At 36.8% G+C, this 22,369-nt stretch overlaps 1 protein-coding gene and 1 pseudogene across 1 annotated transcript; both read right to left on the bottom strand.

Annotated features, from left to right (window-relative positions):
• Positions 1 to 232: 232 nt before the first annotated feature.
• LOC105976894 (CBS domain-containing protein CBSCBSPB3) lies at positions 233 to 6,858 on the bottom strand. The gene is made up of 14 exons (XM_013002162.2): positions 6,479 to 6,858; positions 5,432 to 5,600; positions 5,007 to 5,139; positions 4,470 to 4,640; positions 3,382 to 3,460; positions 3,173 to 3,286; positions 2,996 to 3,062; positions 2,367 to 2,472; positions 2,240 to 2,298; positions 1,654 to 1,760; positions 1,425 to 1,561; positions 1,187 to 1,269; positions 1,003 to 1,092; positions 233 to 855 (listed from the first exon to the last, which is right to left on the bottom strand). Exons 1-14 carry the CDS (start codon positions 6,607 to 6,609, stop codon positions 676 to 678), a joined length of 1,626 nt encoding a protein of 541 aa, XP_012857616.1. The 5' UTR covers positions 6,610 to 6,858; the 3' UTR covers positions 233 to 675.
• A 5,303-nt stretch (positions 6,859 to 12,161) lies between these two features.
• Positions 12,162 to 16,711, bottom strand: LOC148768377 (uncharacterized; annotated as a pseudogene).
• Between the last annotated feature and the right edge of the window lie 5,658 nt (positions 16,712 to 22,369).

Below are 22,369 nucleotides of genomic sequence, written 5' to 3'. Positions count from 1 at the left end.
ATAATGTCATTGAAGACTTATAAAAGAAGAGTTTGATAAAATAAGATGAAATGGAAATTAGGTTTTGAATTTTTAAATAAAGTATCCTACATTTACTAAAACTCATTTTGAAAATTTCAGTTTCCAGTAATATCTTACTTCTACATTTTTATGGGAAACAAAAACAGAAAAATTCCACAATTTTGAAGAAAATATCATTTATCTACTCCAACCAAATTCGAAAATTAAAATAAAAATCCGAATTAGAAAATTTCAAACCGCGAAAAACATTTCATGGACATTTCCACAACTTACATAAACTGCAATGCATCGTGAAATTTCAGAGGTAACCATCCCATATTCAACAAGTATAACAACCCAAGCAGGATTGCAAACAATGCTATTTGCTTAATAATATAACAAGACAAAATTACTACATTTTGCCACCTCGTATTTTATCCCTTCTATTCACTTCTCCAATTCCCCCCCGTTTCTTAATCACTTGTTAGTGTTCCGCCTCAAGTTTTTTACAAAAGATCGAGATAGTGTTCTTCATCGATGCAATTTATAACATTTGCATTATTTGATCAAAACACCAAAAGAGCTGCTCGTCAGAGTCTGATTAAATTTTGCGCAAGGCAATTATATATATATTCTAACAGCTAATGCATCATCACACGACTTGATTTGTACCTTTCATGTATTCGAGCGCTTCAAGTAGACCAATACACCCATGCTTGTCACAACAACTGCTCCTGCAAATATCCCGTAACGGATAAAGCTCGATCCACCTTTCTCAGCCTTCTTCACTGTATCAGACAATAGCTCCCGTGTTTCTTGAATTGATTCATAGTACTCCAAATGTAACCTCAAAACCTGATAAATATATATATACATAACATAAGACGTATGTACCTAAAACATGGCCAATCCTGAAGGTAGATATCGAATCCCGCGTGTTTCGCAGTTTACGGTAATCTGTAAATATGAAAATACGAGGGGTGGGGGAAAATATCGACTCACCTTTAGTCCAGCAGATCTCGCATGGGTTACTGCACTAATAAGATCTCCATCTGTTGTGAGCAGAACTTTGTCACCTTCGTCGTCTTCATACTAAGAGAGATAATAAGGAAAACGCATTAAGAAGCTTCTCGTCAAAGAGGATAAAAGGCGAGGAATTTGCTATATGTGTTTATATACTACCCACCAAAAGTTGAGGTTGCTTTTGATCCTCTGATGCGCCCACCCGTTGCATAACAGCAGAAACGAGTTCGGATAAATTTTCCATGCCTAGTTGGAAGGACAGAAAAATAAAATCGTGACAACATGTTGAAGATGTTCTGCTGGATTTCAGACATAAATAACAAATCCACACATGAGGTACGATGATGCAAAACGAATCAAGATAAAAGCTAACGGTTGCCAAATAAGCTCCACACACTCACCATAGTTAAATCGGTGAACACGCCCATTATTGTCCTTGAATTTGAAAGAAAACGAATTCCCGAGGCCAAGAGATGGGTATGCAGACTTGGCGTGTTCGGTGCCATCAGACGCCACATATTGGGACATAGATATCTCACTGCATAGAGGAGCAAACGAGATTAGTTGACACACACATCTACCAATTGTCATCGAATCGAAATAATTAAAAAAGAAAAGCCAAATAGAGACCTGTGAGTGTCATAATCATCAGGCGCCTCCAAGTTAAGTGCCGAGTCCCAGAAATTTTGCATCACTGTATTTGCGACATCGTTAACAGTGCCAGAGCCATTTTCGACCTTGAGAGAAAGAATAAAGGAGCTCAACTTGACTATCCGTTGAGGAAAAAAAATATACATAATACATTGCCATGTTCACTATTTCAAATTTGTTCCTAATGGTGAATACTAAAGGTTGTCAATATAAGTGGCGAGTTTGAAGAACTAACAACCAAACAAAAATGCATGCACTGAATTCATATTGACAGAAATTTTCCTTTCCAATCGTAGAACATAACACAGGATCTGAGAGAGACAATACGAGTGTCATTTACAAAATAACATAATAATTTGCTCATCAAAAGTTAATGTTGTTCAAAGATGAATTAGCAAGGGAACTAATAAATTTAATACATAATCATCTCAATAATATGCAAATGCATCAATTCCCCACCAGATAAGAAAAATATGTTACGTAAACAAGGCAATATAACAAAAAAGAACATAACATGCAAATTCAGCTACACTTGATCTACGGCAATCAAGAGAAAAATATTTACCATCGAAATTGCTGCATGAGTTATCTGCAAAACATCTAGACAGGAAGCAACAGATCCATCTGCCAAGAAAATAACGTCAATATTTCAAAAAATGGGAAAGAAAACATATAGAAGTACTACTACTCACCTTTGTCAATAACGGGAAGATGTAAAAATTTCCCATCACGCATTATATGCAATGCTTCAAGAATAGTTGTCTCTACTGTTGCACATTGAGGGTCAACTGTCATCACCTGAAAGTACATATAAGCATGATAAGTCAACATAAACATCTTAAACCCAAACAACGACAATCAGATAAAAGTTAAGGAAGCACATGTCTGTAGATCTATAAATTTTATATTTATGTTGGGTGGAATAAGTTATACTAGTTCTGATCATTGAAGGAACTGCAGCAGTAATTTGACTACAAAATTCATGACAGCTTAAAACAAAGATCAAGGGGGGGCCATATAACTTGGGTTCTGTGTCTTACACCATCAAAATTAGAATAATTTATTTATCAATTATCTGCTCAATTAATCCGAGTGATAACAGCCCGAAATTTGGTTAACTTTTGAAAACATCTGAAAGGGTTATACAGTCAATCTGATTTCAATTATTTTAGGTTGCAGAAGCAGCCTCGCGACAAGTGACTATATACATCATGATGGTCGAAAGCATCTCAAGTTTTTCAGGCAGGTAACGAAGCAATATCAACAAAATGCCGTGCGTATTGTGCAAACTGGAATCACTAGAGTGAAAAAGATGCCTAACCTTTTCCACTAGAGTCAGCTCAGGAGAGAGGTTTTCAGCCACAATTCGCATAAGTATGTCTTTTGAACTGAAATAAAATTCGAAGAAAGAATCCATGAGCTAAATCATCTTTGGAAAAATCCCTTACACACATCTACTAAAGTCAAAAAGCATAGTTTACTGATCAAAGGATTATACGTGAGTATCCCCTGAATGTTGTTTCCTAACATAACAAGAACTGAATTGACCCGAAAGTCACGCATTGTTTTAGCTGCGACATGAATAGGATCTGAAGGCGATACAGTTGCTACCCTGAAAACATAGCAATATTACAGACTTAGTATCATAAAAAATTCCGAGAAACCGTCATCTCATAGAAAGAAAGACCTTCAGAAATGACGATGAACCTGGAATTTTCAGAAATGATGGTGGACAGAGAAGGCTTGAACATGCGTTCCCTAAGTGTTTCGATAAAAGCTGATGGTGCTGAAATATAGAGAACGAAAAATAAAAATAAAAATAAAAAATTTATCAAGGTATATGTAGTCAGTAGTTACAGAAGTAGAAGATAAATGCTAGACATTTCAGATAAATGTATATGACGTATTATACGATCCAAAATTCAATCACATAACAGTGAATATAATTGATTTTAAAATGATTATAAGGATTCGTTTGGCAGTTCAAAGTTCAAACTAGCAACTAACTAGAACCTTGGGTTTAAGCCTTTGGGTTCAACATTTTAGTAACAAGTAACAGCAGCTTTTCTTAGCAGTCGAGTTAGGTTTCTTAACTGGTCTCATATGAGTTCCTAGAAGAACCGTAAGGTTGAATGGAGACCCCAATTGCACAAAATTAAGATGAATCTGTACTTGTGAGCTTTCGACTAATGTGCTACAACTAGAATGTAACAAAACCACATGGAAGAGTTTGTTCAGACACGTCTAGATTGTCTAAGCATAACCTAGAAAGCTAATGCTAATAACTTGGACTTAATCTTTTTAAGTCAGCAAATATAGAGTTGAAGAAATTTGAAATCCATGGACACCCATCATTTCATATACTATGATAGTTGGTCACCAGTAAAAAACATCAAAAAATGTGTTTCTGAGAAAACAAGTTATTGCTATTGATTTTTCTCCACATCCCTTCCCTACTTTCATATGCTACATCAGCCCACAAATAAAGACAAGTTGAAAATTTTGTACTTTACTCTATTAAACTTTCATATCGCACTTGATAGCATGCTTACAGAAAGAAAGGATTAGGAGCGACTAATAACGTCGGGGTTTGCTCCATCAAGATGCAACAAAATGAGGAAAGTAAAAACCAGTCACAAATATCAACCTTCATATTACAGGATTTTGCAAGAAGGTGAGCATAAACAAGCCAAAATTATTTTTCACTACTAACTATTTTCCTTTTTATTATGCCTGAATCAAGGTGATCTTTCTAATATGAAATCAGTATTTACAGCAAGAAAAGAGAGACGAACCGGCGAAGTTGGTTCCGAATTGACGTTCAACTCCTTCAACTGCTGCTGCAATAGCACTTCCCTGCTCTGCAGCCTTCTCCATTCTTGATATGGCATCATAAAGGCATTTAGTGATATCTAACATTGCTATAACTTCACCATTCTCAACGACAGGGAGGTGTCGGAATTTCCCTGTTAAAACAGGTAAGTTGTAATATTAAGTAGCAATTAAATATAGATATGTGCAAAGGGTAACATGCAAACATGTAATGAGCATTTGGGCTTTTTTAACAAACAAAGTAACAGCTCATGGGAGAGGTTGGTAATTTGAAAGAAGCATACAGTCGGTGTTTTTAGGTAAATCTCAGGGAAAGTTAACGTAATTAACCTGCAAAAGTCAGCCGTTTTTTCAGAAATAATTGCACTTTTTAAATCGATGCTTAAGCAGCCTCATGCACAGTTTGAAACTTAAATTCGAATTCAGTACCAAATCATACGAGTTCTTGGGCAATTTGCATAACAAATACTCTGTAAGCAAACAAGGTAAGGAAAAGTAACCTCGGACCATCTTCTGCAAAGCGTCAATAGCCAAAGAATCCGAGTTCACAAAAAGTGGGTTTCTTGTCATCACTTTCGAAATTATTGTCTGATCTGGCCTCAAGTCCTCAGCTATAACTCTGGTTGCTATGTCCTGCGTACAAAAGAAAAGAAAGAAAAGTAAATCAGTAAAGTCAAGAATCAGCGATCTAAAACGATGATATTGCATATTCCATCTCAATGATTTAAAGGGGATAGGGGTAAGTTCCATGATCATATATAAGTTAATCTGATCAGTATATGCAGAAACACGGACTTTGAATTCTTCTTTTCTAGCTTCAACATCAGAAAAACACGAGAAAAAAAAAAAACGGAACTGCTAACAAACAAAACAAAACCAGCCAAAAATAGAAGTTTATACAGAATACTCATTTGATGAGTTGTACCTTATCAGTAACAATTCCAGAAAGCAAGGCATTGGCATCAGTCAGAAGAACAGCATCAACTCGCCTAGCTGCCATTCTCCTACAGGCATCCGATACAGTGGTCCCCTCAGGAATCGTAAGTGCCTTAGATAGCCGGAGTTTCTTCACTGTCCTCTCCCCAGCAGCAGTCCTACATATATATATATACATGTAGATGAAAAAGAGGCTAGAATTCAGTAATTGCACCATAATGTTTTTACTTTGATATATTATAAAGTAAACATGCATATATACATGTAAACACAATACGATCAAATACAATCAACATATAGGGAAAACAATTATGAATGCATATATGCATGAGACACTATTTGGACACAATACATACACGTAACTAACACAGGTAATGTCAAAACCGACCAGTAAAAATTCAACCACGTGAGCCATATTAATAGTCCAACACAGGAAAACGAGACAACTATAAAAAAATTTAGTACTATTTAGCGAACATTAGTACGACGCTTACGTGCATTGGTATCAAGGTAACTTTTCCATCTCACTAAAATTCCATCCAAAGAAAAGATTTTTTGGGTACGTACCCGCAAAATGAACATTAATGAAATGGCATACCAAACGTAGAGGAGAAATTTCACGACACCCTTTACTTTTCAAGCCGTTCTAGTAGTGGCAAGAATTTAAACTAATTCATATTTAATAATCGTGATCAATCTCAAAGGCATTACTAATAGCTGCAGTGCTTCTCGGTAAATAAATTCTCACCAGTCGCGTGATCAGTCTTCTACATGTAGTAAATCCTTGCGTCTACATATGCTCAAGCTAACAAATCCAATCCTAGTAAATATGTCAACCACAAAACGGTTTCCTTTTCGAAGATTCTAACATTCACCTTCAAGTAGCGGATTTATTCCCCCCCCAGCACATCATTAATCAAACTCAAATATCGAAAACCAATAAAAACAAAAAAAACAAGGATATGAAAAGCAAAACTGAAATATTTTATTGTTTTTTTTGTTCAGTATGAGTGGGGGGAAGGGAGGAGAAGCTTACGAATTAGAAGGAGATAAGGGGTTTTGGTTAATCCCATTCTCGGAAGGAGGCGCCGACGACTTTTTAACGGCGGAGGAGCTGCGCTTTGGGGCCATACTGTTGCGTCTGGGTGCAGGCGGAGGACCGTTCATTTATTTACCTTTCAATTGATTTCTCTCTCTATATATAATAATAAATTAAAAAAAAAAAAATTGCGAATAAATTATCCGCGAAGAAGAAGGGCAGAAAGAGGTTACGACATTTTCAAGAAAAATTTGAGTCAGTCGGAGTGATTAGGGCTCGGCGATTTGGGGACGATGCGCCCCTGACTCAGCCTCCTCTCCTTTTTCTTTCTCTTTCTTGCTATTTGCTGAGAATTGCTTGCAGCACTCCTTTTTGAATGAACCTGGTTTATTTCAGATTACCCAATTTAAATATATTTCTACAATGGCGCTTTCACCCCCAAATTTAAATTTTTTTCAACTTTTTACCCCCTACTAATTTTTTATTTTATTTTATTTTTTCAAAAAAACAAAAAGTAATTTTATGTATATTGGATGCAATGTGAAAATTTTATTACCTTTTTAAGTGTGCAAAGTAATTTTATTTATTTACTTTTTTTTTTTTTTTTGCTGCAAGTTGCAACAAAATGACAATGTTTGGATACGTTTTGGGAGTTATTTTCATTTTATTTTGGAGAAATATGTTTTCAGAGAATTATTATTATGAAAGTAATGTCTGTTTATAATTTGAAATGAGACAACATATACTGTAGCGCTCGTATCATTCTTAGTGTTGTTAGAAAAAAATGTAAAAAGTTCAAAAAAAAAAAAAAAAGTGATCTTTGTTTGGTTTTTTAGTGAAGATAATTTTTATCGTAACAGTCAAATCTTTTTACTATAGCAATCACATAATGACTGAAGAAGAGAGAAACTTTAGAAATTGTTTTTGAATTTTTCTTTTAGAAACTTTACCAAACACAAAATCATTTCGGAGAAAGAAATAAAGTGAGATGTAAACATAACATAAGCAAACATTTTATATGTGAAATGGAATTTAACCATAATTTTATGTAACCATGTTGAAATTGTATGGATCCTTGAATTAAATTAGAAACAGTCCAAAAAAGAGTATCTTTCTTTTGTTTCGGGGTGCAAAAAAATCAATATATGCATGATTCAAAATCCTGGCTTTCCCTTATTGCTAACACACAATTTGAATTTTCTTTAAAGGAAAAATAAATAAATAAATAAATAAATAAATAAATAAATAAATAAATAAATAAATAAATAAATAGATAATGAGAAAGGGAGTGAAGGGGCGGTAGGCTGATGAAGCGATGAAGGGGTGGGGCTGCTAATGACGGCATCACTAGCAAACATTTGACTTGGAAAAGGTATGGCACGCAAAATTCTTTTATTATTATTATTATTATGCCATTATTTATATTTAAAAGATATTCTCTTTAATTTAAAAGAAATATTAGTGAAAAGTCCCTCACTAGGAACCTAATTTGAATGAAGTCGAAGAATCTTCGTTCCAAAAGTCGTATCAGCTCAAAGAAGAACATGTTGAAGAAGAACAAGAAGATCAAAAGGATGGGGGCAAGTCTTTTGAAGAAACAACATCCTATGCAATGTGACAAGTCAAATCAAATGAAGCACTCATTGACACGAGTTTAAAAGGTCTACATGTCCAAATCAAATTAAATACTCATTGACACGAGTTTAAAAGGTCTACATGTCCAAATAAAACGAATTAAGCACTCCTTGACATGAGTTTAAAAGGTCTACATGTTCAAATTAAATGAAACACTCCTTGACACGAGTTTAAAAGGTCTACATGTTCAAATTAAATGAAACACTCCTTGACACGAGTTTAAAAGGTCTACATGTCCAAATAAAACACTCCTTGACACGAGTTTAAAAGGTCTACGAGTTCAAATCAAGTCAAGGCTCCTCGATATGAGCATAAACTATTTATATATCCAAATCAAATCAAGGCTCCTCGATATGAGCATAAACTATCTATATATCCAAATCAAGTCAAGGCTCCTTGATACGAGCATAAACTATCTATATATCCAAGTCAAGTCAAGGCTCCTCGATACGAGCATAAATTATCTATATATCCAAATCAAGTCAAGGCTCCTTGATAAGAGCATAAACTATCTATATATTCTAATCAAATCAAGGCTCCTCGATACGAGCATAAACTATCTATATATCGAAATCAAGTCAAGACTCCTTGATACGAGCGTAAACTGTAACGCCCCGCCCCGAGTAGCAGGAACCTCGTGGCAGAACACCACTCAACATGCAGTACATTCAATGACCCCAAATATGCTCCTCAAAATTTCGATAATCAAAACATTAAACCCCCAATATCTATACCGTCGTGTTTACAAAAGGAGGTTCTATTACAAGTCGACTTCGACACCACTTACTCTATTACAAAATTCTCGATCAAAGGATTCCTATACGGAACATAAATAGAGATACCTCTCGACGAGACTAATCGGAGGCATACACGAGCTTTAACTCTTAGTATGAAAATTTAGGTCTAAGTCTATCTTTTACCTGCGCATTAATATCAGAAAGGAGAAACGAATAAGTCCAAATGACTTAGTGAAAAACATATGATCCATGAGTATGATGAGAATCAACAGAACAGAACATATAACGAGAGACTTTACAAGAATTTTGATGATGCTAAAAATAGATCACCTTAGATAGTTGAGATTGAGGGAGCTGGGAAAGCCAAGTGGGTCAGTGCTCACGTGCTAGATGGCCCTGAGATACCTGCGAACAAAGAACACGTGAACTAGGCCGGGGGTTGATCCGGCGGAAACCCCTCCGACGCTCAAGTCAGACGTGCGGATCGTAGAAATAGTTGGGAGAATATGACCCTAGTATTATTTGGATAATAGGGCGTACCTTAAGGATTGAGTTCAAACCTTTATTTATAGCTTAGTTGAGATTGTCGGGCCCAAAAGTTACTTGAAGGTGATTGGGCCTCGGTGATAGTGGTCTTAAATATTGGGTTCGTGGCCCATTAGATAAAGAAATTGTAGGCCCATTGGGTTGGCCCAATTAAGCATATCAAATTTCATTAACAGAAGTGTAACATGTACAAGAGTGTAACATGTACGGCTTGAGTTCAATATTTGGTGGGGTCTCCAACCTTGTAACTCCCAACAAATAAAATCATATCACATCCTTATCCCTCCAATCCGTCCCGAGTGGCCACTCGGTCGGAAACAGGCAAAAGGCACGACCGGAACGTGCCGATTCGGCTCAAGAACATTTAACTCCAAACGAACGTGAGTCCGAACGATCAGGAGGTACCATTCGGGAGGCCAGTCATCGTCAGCCCAATACTGCCCGATCGTCTTACCGAAATGGTCCTAGGGCCCAGCTCCCCCAAGAGCGTCCTCAAGGGTGGGGACAATAGGTTCAAGAATCAATATCATTCCTTTTAGGAATATCAAGTCATTCATTTCAATAATCAATTCAAGAATCAAGTCAATCATTCACAAGATAAGTCATGATCATGATAATTGAATATCAAGTCTCAGGATAATGAACATGTTCAGATTTCAATTCAAGCCAATGAAGAATTGTCGTGAATATGGAATTCAAGAAGAACAATAAATTCCATGTCAGGTTCCAAGAACGAGTATATCAAGATCTCTATGAATTCAATAAACATGAGATTCAAGTTCGAGCAAACAAAATATTTATTCTCAGAAAGCATTCAAGACAAATCGATTCAAGGAAAATGTTCAAGCCAAGGAATCAAGTATAGGAATTAGCCGTGAACATATCAACCAAGAGAATTGACAAGTTCAAAATTTCAAGAACAAGATCAAAGTTCCAAGTTCGAGACAAGAAAACAATATGCTCGCAGAACATTAAGGATCATATTTCAAGAACAAATATAATCAAGGTATCAAAGGCTTCAATATGTACAAAATATTCGGTTCAAACAAAGGAGATATTATGCGCAGGAAAGAAATTGGATAAGGAGTCATAGTTTCTCATCTGGAGTCCAACGGTATAGTGCTATAGAAGTGCTATAGAAGCATCTTTAAGCTTAAGCCTTGAGTGAGAGCTTTACTACGCTCAACACCTATGCAAATATTAGAACTAAATAAGAATCCAAACAGTAATATAGCCATATTACCATCCACTATATGACATAGTCAATTTCTTAAACATATACTAAGAATTGCTTCTCGTGACACTTTATTCAAATAATCACTGCGATCGTCGTACTTATCCAAATGACCTATAAGATATATATAGTTAAAGATAACATTTGTATCTACAAGTTTACTAAAGACACTAATCCCAAATTAACAACATAACCCGTCCATAACAACCCCGAAAGATGAACACATAAACCTGCCAGATTTTTGGATAATTTCGTTTACTGTCACAGCCCGTTTGAAAAATCATAACAAATTGTACGGTTATCCAAATTGTCCAAATAATACATCAAATGAAACCTGGAAGTTTAATATACAAGTTTCATGAAGGCACATAGCCCAAATTATGATCCCAACATATCGAAAACAGTCCCGCAAGAAGATACTCAAAACTGCCCTGTTTCCGGCAGATTACTGTTATCGGATTCCGACCTCTAAAACACGTATATTAAATATTCTAATTCAATACAATTGAACACTTACTTATAGTTTACGATGTCCTCTACGAGTTTCCTGAAGGAACCGATTCCAAATTCGCATTCGAAACCCTTCAATTTCGGGTCCGAAAACAGGTGCGGCAGAAGATTTTGCTTCCCCTCGTTCCAACGAGTGAGCTGAAGTTTTAGCCAATTACGGTGACCACCGCCGGTGTAAACAATCGAGAACCACCACCACTGGAAATTTAACTTATTAAGGTTTCGCAGGGTACCTTCGGATCATCGATGATACGAACCCCGTAGAACTTGTTACGGGACCCAATAATCTTATGCGGAAGCAAGAACGGAACGTCCAAAAAATAAAGGATTCGATTGGCGGAATTCGGAATATTGACCCCGTAGCTATAGAGAGCTAGAAACCAATATTATCAAGGTGGAAGTATTGACCCCGTGATTATAATGAATCAGAAACCAATACTATAGTGCTAAGAATAATTCACAAGAATCCACTCGCAAAATATCCCGAAGAGTTGTTGAAGAACAACGAAGGAGAATTTTAATCTCTCAAAATAATACTTAAAAACGTCCAAATAAAAATGACCTAAAACAACCTATTTATAAGTGTCAAAGAGACCTAATCTAACAAGGAAAATAAATCCTAACTTATCTATTATAAGGAAATAATGAAATAAACTAAATCTAGTTCAAATCGGACTCTAAATAACTAGAAATAAGTTGTCCAATAATAAAATACGAAAATTAATAATAATCATCTTTTCCAAGTCACGTCTTCTTCGGCTGGATGACTAGACGGGCTCAAGTCCTTGAGCTCGGCTTGCTTCACAATCTGGCCCGATAATTCACTCCAATTAAGCTCAGCTGGGATCGAACTAGACTTCGTCAATTCTTCCTTTTGGAGCTCGTGTGCTACTAAGTTATGCATGGCTGCTTCAATGCGCTTGGCCCGAGCTCGGGTAATCGTTCCTCTTGGCACATGCAGCTCGTCCAAGTCATCAACTCCTTCATCCAGCTCAGCACTAGCTCGCGTAATTGGATGGATCGTATCATCCTCCCCCTCTTGAAAATGATTCGTCCTCGAATCTGAACCTACATCAAACGGAGATAGGTCAGAAACATTAAATGTCGAACTAACTTGATACTCACTTGGAAGGTCGATCTTATAGGCATTATCGTTAATCTTTTCCAGCACTTGGAAAGGTCCATCTCCTCGTGGCTTAAGTTTTGGACTCCGCTGATTGGGAAACCTTTCCTTTCGAAAATGAACCCAAACCCAATCTCCTTGCTGAAAGGTAAGGTGCTTTCACCCCTTATTAGCTCGGTTCGCAACTTGGTCATTCCTTCTCACAATGTGCTCGCGTGCTTCTTCATGGATTTTCTTCACTAACTTTGCCTTACGGTTTCCATCTAGACTAGAAATCTCATTAACAGGTAAAGGCAACAAATCCAAAGGAGTTAGCGGATTAAAACCATAAACAATCTCAAAAGGTGAAAACTTTGTAGAAGAATGCACAGATCTATTATACGCGAACTCAATAAAAGGAATGCATTCCTCCCATGACTTTAGGTTTCTTTTAAGAACAGCTCGCAATAACATACCTAAAGTTCGATTAACTACCTCGGTTTGACCATCGGTTTGTGGATGACAAGTAGTAGAAAAGAGTAAAGTCGTACCTAACTTACCCCACAAAACACGCCAAAAATGACTAAGGAATTTAACATCCCTATCACTAACAATAGTACGAGGTACCCCATGCAATCGCACTACTTCGCTAAAGAATAAATTTGCTACATGCGTAGCATCATCAGTTTTATGACATGGAATGAAGTGTGCCATTTTAGAAAAACGATCTACCACAACAAAAACAGCATCTCGACCTTTACTAGACCTCGGCAACCCTAAAACAAAATCCATTGATACATCGGTCCAAGGGTGAGTAGGAACAGGTAATGGCATATATAATCCATATGGTTTAACCCTAGATTTAGCTCGCCTACATGTTAGACACTTCGAACAAATCCTCTCAACATCTCGCTTCATACGCGGCCAAAAGAAATGTTCTTTTAAAATATCTAAGGTTTTAGAAACACCAAAATGTCCCATTAAACCACCTCCATGTGATTCTCGCACAAGTAATTCACGAAGCGAACAATTAGGCATGCAAAGTTTGTTTTCCCTAAACAAATAATCATCATGCTTGTAGAATTTTTCAAAAGTTCCTTTTTGACATGCAGCAAATATCGTAGCAAAATCATGATCGTTCACATACAGCTCCTTAACATGCTCAAAACCTAAGAATTTAGAACTAAGGGTTGACACGAGAACATACCTGCGAGATAGTGCATCAGCTACGACATTATCTTTACCTTGTTTGTACTGTATCACAAAAGGAAACATCTCGATAAACTCCACCCACCGAGCATGTCTTCGGTTCAGCTTGCCTTGGCCCTTAAGATGCTTTAGCGATTCGTGATATGTGTGTATAACGAATTCCTTAGACCACAAGTAATGTTGCCAAGTCTCCAAAGCTCGCACCAACGCGTAGAGCTCTTTGTCATAGGTCGAGTATTTCAAGGTTGCGCCATTGAGCTTCTCGCTGAAATAAGCGATAGGTCGCTTGTCTTGCATAAGCACTGCACCAATACCAATTCCAAAAGCATCACATTCGATTTCAAAAGTTTTAGAAAAGTCTGGTAAAAGTAATAAAAGAGCGGAACTTAGCTTATCTTTCAAAGTGTGAAATGCATTCTCTTGCGCCTCGCCCCACTTGAGCCAACCTCCTTCTTGATCACCTCGGTCAAAGGTGCTGCAATTGTGCTGAAGTTCGGTACAAATCTCCTATAGAATCCCGCTAGGCCATGGAAGCTTCGCACCTCGGATGCGTTCTTGGGTGTTGGCCATTCACGAATTGCCTTAACCTTTTCCTCGTCCACTTCAACGCCCCTAGAACTCACAACAAAACCAAGGAAAACTATCCTATCTAGGCAGAAATCACATTTCTTTAAATTAGCGTATAATTGTTCTCGCCGTAAGGACTCCAAGACACACCTCAAATGCTCAACATGATCATGCAAATTATTGCTATATACTAAGATATCATCAAAGTAAACAACAACAAACTTTCCTATGTAAGATCGCAGAACATGATTCATAAGTCGCATAAACGTACTTGGTGCATTAGTTAAACCAAAAGGCATCACTAACCATTCATACAATCCGTGCTTAGTTTTAAATGCAGTTTTCCACTCATCTCCCTCTTTCATGCGAATTTGGTGATAACCACTTTTCAAATCAATTTTTGAGAAGATAATGGAACCATGTAGTTCATCTAACATGTCATCTAATCGAGGAATGGGGTGTCGATACTTTACCGTAATTTTGTTGATGGCTCGACAATCAACACACATTCTCCAACTCCCATCCTTCTTTGGTACTAGTAAAACCGGCACTACACAAGGACTCATGCTTTCTCGAACATGTCCTTTAGCTAACAGGTCGTCCACTTGCCGTTGTAACTCCTTCGTCTCCTCGGGACTACTTCGGTAAGCTGGTCTATTTGGAATTTGGGACCCTTGAATAAAATCAATTTGGTGCTCGATCCCTCGAATTGGTGGCAACCCCGTTGGCATCTCGTCCGGAAAGACATCATCAAACTCCTGCAAAAAGAGAAATAACAATACTAGGCAAAGAAGAATTAATGTTAGCATTAGAAAAATAGGACTCCCTAAACACTAACAACATCATTGTTCTTTCACCCTTACATGCACTCTTAATCTCTCTTTCTTTTGCATAAAAGCTCACTTTTCTCTCATCTCTCTTTATTAAGTCTGCACTCTCTTCTTTTTCTTTTCTCACTTCGGCTAAACTCTCTTGTTTTACCTCTCCACTACTACTAACACGTTCATTCTCATTTTGTTTTGAACTTGCAGCAATGGACTTCTTAATATGATTAATTTTGCTCCTCAAACACCTGACGAGGTGGTAAAGGCGCAAGTGTGATTCGCCTGCCATCCTTAGTAAAAGTGTAGCGATTTTTGTAACCATCATGGACTGATCGTCGATCAAATTGCCTAGGTCGCCCAAGTAAGATATGACTTGCTTGCATGGGCACAACATCGCACATCACCTCATCTTTGTATTGTCCAATACTAAAGGAAATCAGTACTTGTTTCGTCACTCTCAACTCGCCACTTTCATTCAGCCACTGAAGTTTGTAAGGTCTCGGATGTTTGGTGACTTGCAGCCCTAGCTTGTCTACCATTAGCTTGCTAGCTACATTCACGCAACTTCCTCCATCAATTATCAATCCACATACTCGGTTTTGAACATGGCAGCGTGTATAGAAGATGTTCTCTCGCTGTATTACATCACCATCTTCTTCAGCTTGCACGTGAAGAGTTCGAAGTACAACAAGTGCGAGTCCATCAACAGCTTGTACCACGTCACCTTCAATAGGTGCTGTTTTTGAAGCTGACTCTTCCTCTTCCTCGGACTCCAGCTCGCCATTATCCAATAAAATCATAGCTCGCCGGTTAGGGCAGTCCATGGCAATATGACCTGCTCCATGACATCTATGGCATTTAATATCACGTGTACGTTGTGGTTGTGACGAATTACTACCTCTCTCAAGTGGTGCCCGGTTGATTGGATTTTCATTGGAAGGTTTTGTTGTCGATTTCTCCTCGGGTTTCGAAGTAGGATTCCATCGCGGTTTCCAGCTTGCTACCTCGGCTCGAGCTGTAGTTCTCCCTCCTCGCTTAAGCTGCCTCTCAACTTTCATGGCCATATGAACGACCTTCTCAATCTCAACGTAGTGCTGCAACTCCACTACATTAGCGATCTCGCGGTTCAGCCCGCAAATAAATCTTGCCATCGTGGCCTCTCGATCCTCCTCAATATTGGCTCGAATCATTGCAATCTCCATCTCCTTATGGTACTCCTCGACTGATTTAGTACCTTGCTTCAAGCTTTGCAATTTCAGATGCAAGTCTCTATAATAATGTGAGGGCTCATAAGTGCCTCATAGATTCCCAATCGACAATTGGTGGTTCGCCGGTTCTGCGTCTAGTCACTACCAATTGATCCCACCAAATGATAGCATAATCGGTGAACGCTACAGCTGCAAGCTTCACCTTCTTTTCCTCGGAATAATTGTGGCAATCGAAAACGAGCTCAACCTTTCTTTCCCATTCTATGTATGCCTCGGGATCACTCTTCCCTTGGAAAGACGGTATACTCAATTTGATCGAGCTGAGGTTTCGATGAACTTCATCTCTTTCTCGTCCCACATTAACTCGCCTTGGTATGTCAAATCTGCCCCCTCTGTTCCCTCGTCCTCTATGCCATCGTCTAGAAGTATTAGACTCTGCCTCAGATTCCTCATCGAAGAATTGTTCATCGAACTCCAATTCGTCACGTTGGCGTACAACAGGTTGACGAATAGGTGGCCGCAGTTGTGGCGCCGGTGCAGGTCTTACCCTACTCAACTCATCGATTTGATTTTGCATCCTTTGAAGGGTTATATGCAGACGTTGGAAGTGCTGCTCCGTGGTTTCTCCCTTTTCATCACCACTCCCATTCCTTGACATGATCTTTGAACTGCAAAATATTGTTAAAGAAAAAACAAAAAAAAGATTTTCCTCACCACTCCCTCACGTGTATCACTCAATATGATGTTCACTCAATTCACTCGTGTTTCACACAATTAGGTTTTAACCCTCTTTTGATCTCACACTCTCTTGCCTTTTTCCACTCGTAAACTCCCTTCGAAGTTCTAAAGAAACTAATCGAGAAAATATTAAGTGAATTTTTCGTTTTTTTTATTCAAAGCAAAATAGTATTTTATCAATTCAGAAATTATGTGGAGGCAAATAAAAGGAATTTCGAATTTAGTGGTAAAAGGAAACAAAAGGAATAGGAAACAAAGAAACAACGTGGGATTGAATTAGGAGAAAGGTAGACAAGGAAACAAGAAATTCAAGGAGTTGCCCAAGTCTATTAAAACTCTATTTGTGTTGCCCAAATCTATTAAAACTCCTTACAAGGAATTTTCCTTGGTTGGATTTCGAATTATAACAAATATCATATTTAATTATTAATAAAATAATAGCTATTATTATTATTAAAATAATCTAATGCAAATTACGGGATGTTACATAAACTATCTACAAATTCAAGTCAAATGCTCCTTCAGCACGAGCTTAAACTGAAATGTTTCTCCTTGCCCACATGAGTGTAAACTGTGCATGACATCCCTCAAAAGGATATATTTTGAACTACGTTATGACTTGATCCCTCTATAAGGTACGTAGGCAACTTAGAATCTCTCTAAGTCCAGTCATGATTTCAAAAGATGTATGTGTTTTGCTAGATCAAGCTGCAATCGAAGTTAAGCAATTATCGAGACTCATTCACTCCAAGACGCATTGTCCGTGAACAAGTCTCGAGAGGCATTTGTAGACACGTAAATTTAATATAATTTATATTATATTAAATTGAATCCCAAGATTATAATTTATCTTGCAAAATAAGCCATGGAGATAATTATCAATTAATTATTGACCAATAGGATTGTTTCTTCTCTTCCAAGTTATAAGAGATAAATATCAATTTAAAGAGAGCCAATCAAATCGCGCCACGTCATCAAGAAGAATTCATGTAGGACTCTTATTCTACCACTATAAATAGGGATCCTCCCTACACAATTCAACACACAACTCAAGAAGAAGAAAAAACCGTAGGAAAAAATTCTCTCTACAATATTCAAGGCGTTCTTTATCAAATTCAAGGCGTTCTTCATCAAATTCAAGGCGTTCTTCATCAAATCGAGGGCGTTCTTCAACAAATCAAGATCGAATGAAGATTGAAGGGCCAAATCCATCAAAAACTCTAAGATCTTCAAGTCGAAACCCGTCAGAGTTCAACAAATCAAGATCGAAGGAAGATTGAAGGGCCAAATCCATCAAGAACTCAAAGATCTTCAAGTCAAAACCCGTCAAAGTTCAGCGTTCGATCCGAGATTCAAGTCGCAAGACCCTTGGAAGACGTTATTCAAATCCATATCAAATCCGGAGAAGATCAAGTCAACGACCCGACTCCAAAATTCAAAGTCAAAACATACATCGTTCTAGAGAGAAGAATCAGAGGATTAAATTAGAGTTTGTAACCTGCAATATTTTATTTTAATTCAATAAATTATTTTTGTGCAAGTTTTTCTTGTTTGTCTAAATCACAGATAAGAATTTGTTGCTACAACATCCTTTATAAAATTCATTCCAAAAATGCCCCTCTATTCACAAATTCGAAATAAACATTAAGTAAATTTCAAACTGCATTTATCATTTTATTTATTATGCATTTAATAAATCCTATCTTCATTTAACATTTTTTTAATTTTTTTTACAAGTATCTTGTAACACCCCCCTTCTAGTCGGGCGATAAATCGAACCGGTTTATCGGAATATTCATTAAACTAGCGCAAGCAAAGGATCTCTTTGTAATTTTTAAAACATTGGAATGGGGTGAAAATGCAATTATCAAAAATCTCTTCTTTTGGGTAATGAAAACTTTGCACTTTCGAAAAACTTTCTTAGGTTACTTTAGCCGAATAAAAGCTTTGTTTAGAAATAAGTTTCAAGGGGAGGTTTTTCGTTCGGGTGTCACAATATTACTATCGGTTTTCGGTTCGACAAGAAATCAGAGTTTTGAAGGGTTATTTTGGTGAATAATTCGGAAATCACTAACGGAGGCATGAAAATAGCAAATTACGAAACTTACTATATTATAGTAGGGGTTAGGTACGATCCATATAGATAACGAGTTTAAAAGATACGAAAAGGAAGTATTTAGGTTTAATATTACATCACCAAAAGAAAATAACCAAAAGTCTCTAGCATCGTTCATAGGTCCTCGTACGTCTTCCAAAATTCCGTGCAAGACCTCGATCCACTACTCGATCCATCCCGGTTGAGGATTACTACTACCTGCAATTAAAAGACATCTATATGAGCTATAAAGCTCAGTAAGAAATTCGAGTAATATCGAACTTTGGAAATACGTTATACGTAATATATAATATTATATACCCATTCTTACCCACGTTCCGTACAACAACACAAGGCAATCGATAACATTACATAACTCACGAAAGCACACTATTCACACAAATCACGTACTTATGCAAAATGACTAAAATGCCCTTTTTGTGAAAATTATGAAAAACACATTTTTCGTTTTATCGGATCCGTGAAAGATTAATTTCTGTACCTGGATAATAAACCTGTTACGAGCCCGTTTTCACTAAGTGGAATCAAACCACTACACACATCATCCTAGTTGGATACCGGCCCACTATATCCGAGGTGTTCATTACCCGATATTCCATTAATCTTTCAATTTAAAAAATCATTCAATGCAACTTTTCGAAATAGTGCTATAACCCACACATGACATCACAAATATCAATCAAATGCCACAAAATCACACAATCTTACAATTTACCACATATTTGTAATTTGGGTAAAAATCCCCAAAATTCACACATATAAACACACAACCACACACGGCACACACTACATGCACAATCAGCACACACACACTCACACGTATTCAACACACACACACATGCAACCAACACATTAACATCACTATTTAACATCAAACCATGCTTGAAAAGCAAGTACCCCTTTTTCACATTTCATTTAATGAACTTATTACCACTTATAGGTAATAATCCATTTCAATAAATTCTCACAGCCATTAAACCACATCCAGCAACAATTAAAAGTACAAAATCTCAAATCTCATCACTCATAACCATTTAATCAAAGACATAAACATTAAAGCACAAAACATATATAAATGACATGCAAATTATCCTAAATTCGAAATGATAGCAAACTAATTCCAAAAATTCTCAAATTAAATACTATAACTCCTAACTGACCCAAATTTCAGATTCTGAAATTATTTTAAATTTTTACAAAGTTTCGAATTTTCTTGAAATTAAAATTCGAAAATTTCTATTTTTCTTTTGAAAATCCAACACTCACATGTGACCTTAATTTATTCGAAAACTTTGTAAATAAAACTTTTTCCTATTTAATACTTGCTGGAAAACAGATCCAAACTTTAAAAATGAGTGATCTTTCGGAAATTGCAGTTTTGACCCAAAAGTTTCAAGATTTATACATGCAACCACACTAGAAGTTCAAATTCCACTTTTTCATGAAAACCCCTAACAAATCTGAAATTTCACTTTACTAGATGCAGAAAACGAAGTTGAAAAGTTACTTTATGCAGAAATTTCGAAAATTACATATTTTACCCCAAAATCTCTAGATCTACACATGCATGACTATTAGAAATTCAAAAATCAATTTTTCTTACAAAACTTCTTTAAATCCGAAATATTTGTTCAATAAATGCTGGAAAACAGTTTTGAAAACACATTTAGGACTGACTTCTCAAAAATTACAGATTTGACCCAAAACTTTTGAAGATCTACACATGCAACCACATAAAAGTTCAAAAATTCATTTTTCTTGAAATCCCTTTTTGAAATCCGAAAATTTTAATGCTTTTGGCCAATAAAAGTTGTATCTACTCACTATCAACATAGATGATGCATGCAAGAACAAGAAATTGACAAGAAACATTCATTTTCCATTTTTTTCCAAAAAACCCTAAATTTTTGAAATCATTCCAATCTTTTAAAATTTTATGAAAACCATTTCAATACTATTGATGCCCTTTAATTGCAGCAAGAAATCGAAATTTCTTACCTTAAAATCGAAGAAAGAAAACAACCGAAGGAAGAGAGGCTTTCAAGCACCGAAGTCCAACCAAGCTACCTTGATTGTGAATGAAATGGTGTGAGCTTCAAGGAGGGATGAGTTGTGATCTCCCGAAAGGAGACAAGCGGTTTTGATAGTGTTTTTGGAGTAATCTATAGCAAGTGTTAAATAAGGAACTTTCATCTTATTTTTGGGAATTTCTTTGAAAATGGGAGGTGAGGTGGAGGTTGGAGAGGGCCGATGGTGGTGGTGATTTGCTTCGGTGGGGAAGGGAGGAGGAGCAGGGCCGGCCCTGGGGTGGGGCGAGCAGGGCCCACGCCCAGGGCCCAGTTTTACTAGGGGCCCAGTTTTACTAGGGGCCCAGTTTCAGTGTTTTTATATATATATACTAACATTTTTTATGTGAAAAAAAAATATATTTCTATTGTATAATTTTTTTTTATTCTTCTATTGTTTAAAAAAAAATATATTTTCTATTTATAAATTTAAAACTTAGTTTACAATATATACAATTTAAATTTTTTTATTTTATTCAAACAAAAATTATTTCATACATTTCTAACATTTGCTTTATAAAAAAAATTTAGATATGCATTAATATTTTCAATATTTTATTGATAGTGAAATTTAAATTAATAAATATTTATATATATTATTTCATCAAAAAAAAAAGGAAAAAAAAAAGTCGGACCGAGACCTCATATTATTAAGGGCACAAAATATTCTCGCCCCGGGCCTCAGAATACACCGGACCGACCCTGAGGAGGAGACAAGTAATGTGGCTAGGTGTTGGAAGGAAAAGATGAAGAGTGTCTCTTCATCTTACTAATCTCCTCTTGAGTGTAGAATTAGAGGAAATGATGGCAAATTGTCAAGTGGAAAGACATGCATATTTAGTACTAATTTATTTATTTAATTAAATCCAACTTGCATAAACACCACACACACATAATTCGGACACACACACACACACACATTTTCGGACATAGGTATATACTCAAATATGTACGATGCATGTAATAGTATGTATATGTGTATATGCATGTGTATATATATATATATATATATTGATCCGACAGAAAACAGCTGGGCTGGATATTCCCGCCTTTCCCGTTACCTGCAAAAGAGAAGGCCGGACTGATGCCGGAGTTAGCACTCCGACGATCAAGTCAGTAACGGTTTAATCACTGTTTTGCATGAGGACTGAATATATTTGTATATAGAAGAAGGAACGAAAAAGAAGTGCCTCGTTTACAGGCGGGCATGTTCTCCTTTTATACATGCCCCTCGGTCCATTGCTTGCTGACCCGGGAATTCAGCGATGACTGCTAGCGGCGGCCGTCCTTCTATCCGGGCCGTCCGGACGACTGGAGTCATCATGACTCCTCCAGTAGGTCTGACTGGGACGTTTGGGCATCAGCCGCTCGGCCGCACCTGGTCATTTCGTCATTT

This window comes from Erythranthe guttata, chromosome 8 (genome assembly GCF_056151865.1).
Source record: "Erythranthe guttata isolate IM_541 chromosome 8, IM_541, whole genome shotgun sequence".
In the NCBI taxonomy this organism is placed as follows: Eukaryota; Viridiplantae; Streptophyta; class Magnoliopsida; order Lamiales; family Phrymaceae; genus Erythranthe; species Erythranthe guttata.
The sequence above is the reverse complement of the archived record's forward strand: the minus strand, read 5'-3'. Positions and strand labels throughout refer to the sequence as shown.